This window comes from Vombatus ursinus, unplaced genomic scaffold (assembly GCF_900497805.2).
Source record: "Vombatus ursinus unplaced genomic scaffold, bare-nosed wombat genome assembly UNPS02015098.1, whole genome shotgun sequence".
Classification (NCBI taxonomy): Eukaryota; Metazoa; Chordata; class Mammalia; order Diprotodontia; family Vombatidae; genus Vombatus; species Vombatus ursinus.
The window spans coordinates 10414-10679 of NW_020954876.1; the positions used below are offsets into that span (position 1 = coordinate 10414).

Sequence of the window (266 nt, forward strand, 5' to 3'; positions counted from 1 at the left end):
ATTCTGCCCCACCCACAACACCTGGCCTCTCTCTCCCCCTTTCCTGGCCCTTCCCTTGCAGCGTGCCCATCCTGTTATACCTGACCCGAAAATTCAACACCTCCATCTATTGGTACCCACCTGATATACACATACAGGCCTCCATCGATGAATACATGGCCTGGCAGTACGAAGGCATGCATATCATCATGGAAAAGATTCTGTCGTTAAAGGTAAAGAGGTTCCTCCCCCTGCTCCCCCCAAAGTGAAGGAACTTGGAAATCTGA

The 266-nt window shown here is 50.8% G+C and overlaps 1 protein-coding gene across 1 annotated transcript in view; it reads left to right on the plus strand.

Annotated features, from left to right (window-relative positions):
* LOC114031212 overlaps positions 1-266 on the plus strand; it is a 28565-nt gene that overhangs the window by 3069 nt on the left and 25230 nt on the right. The window contains exon 3 of the mRNA XM_027846238.1: positions 62-212. Within this exon, the coding sequence (XP_027702039.1) occupies positions 62-212 (151 nt within the window). The remainder of the gene's footprint in view (positions 1-61; positions 213-266) is intronic.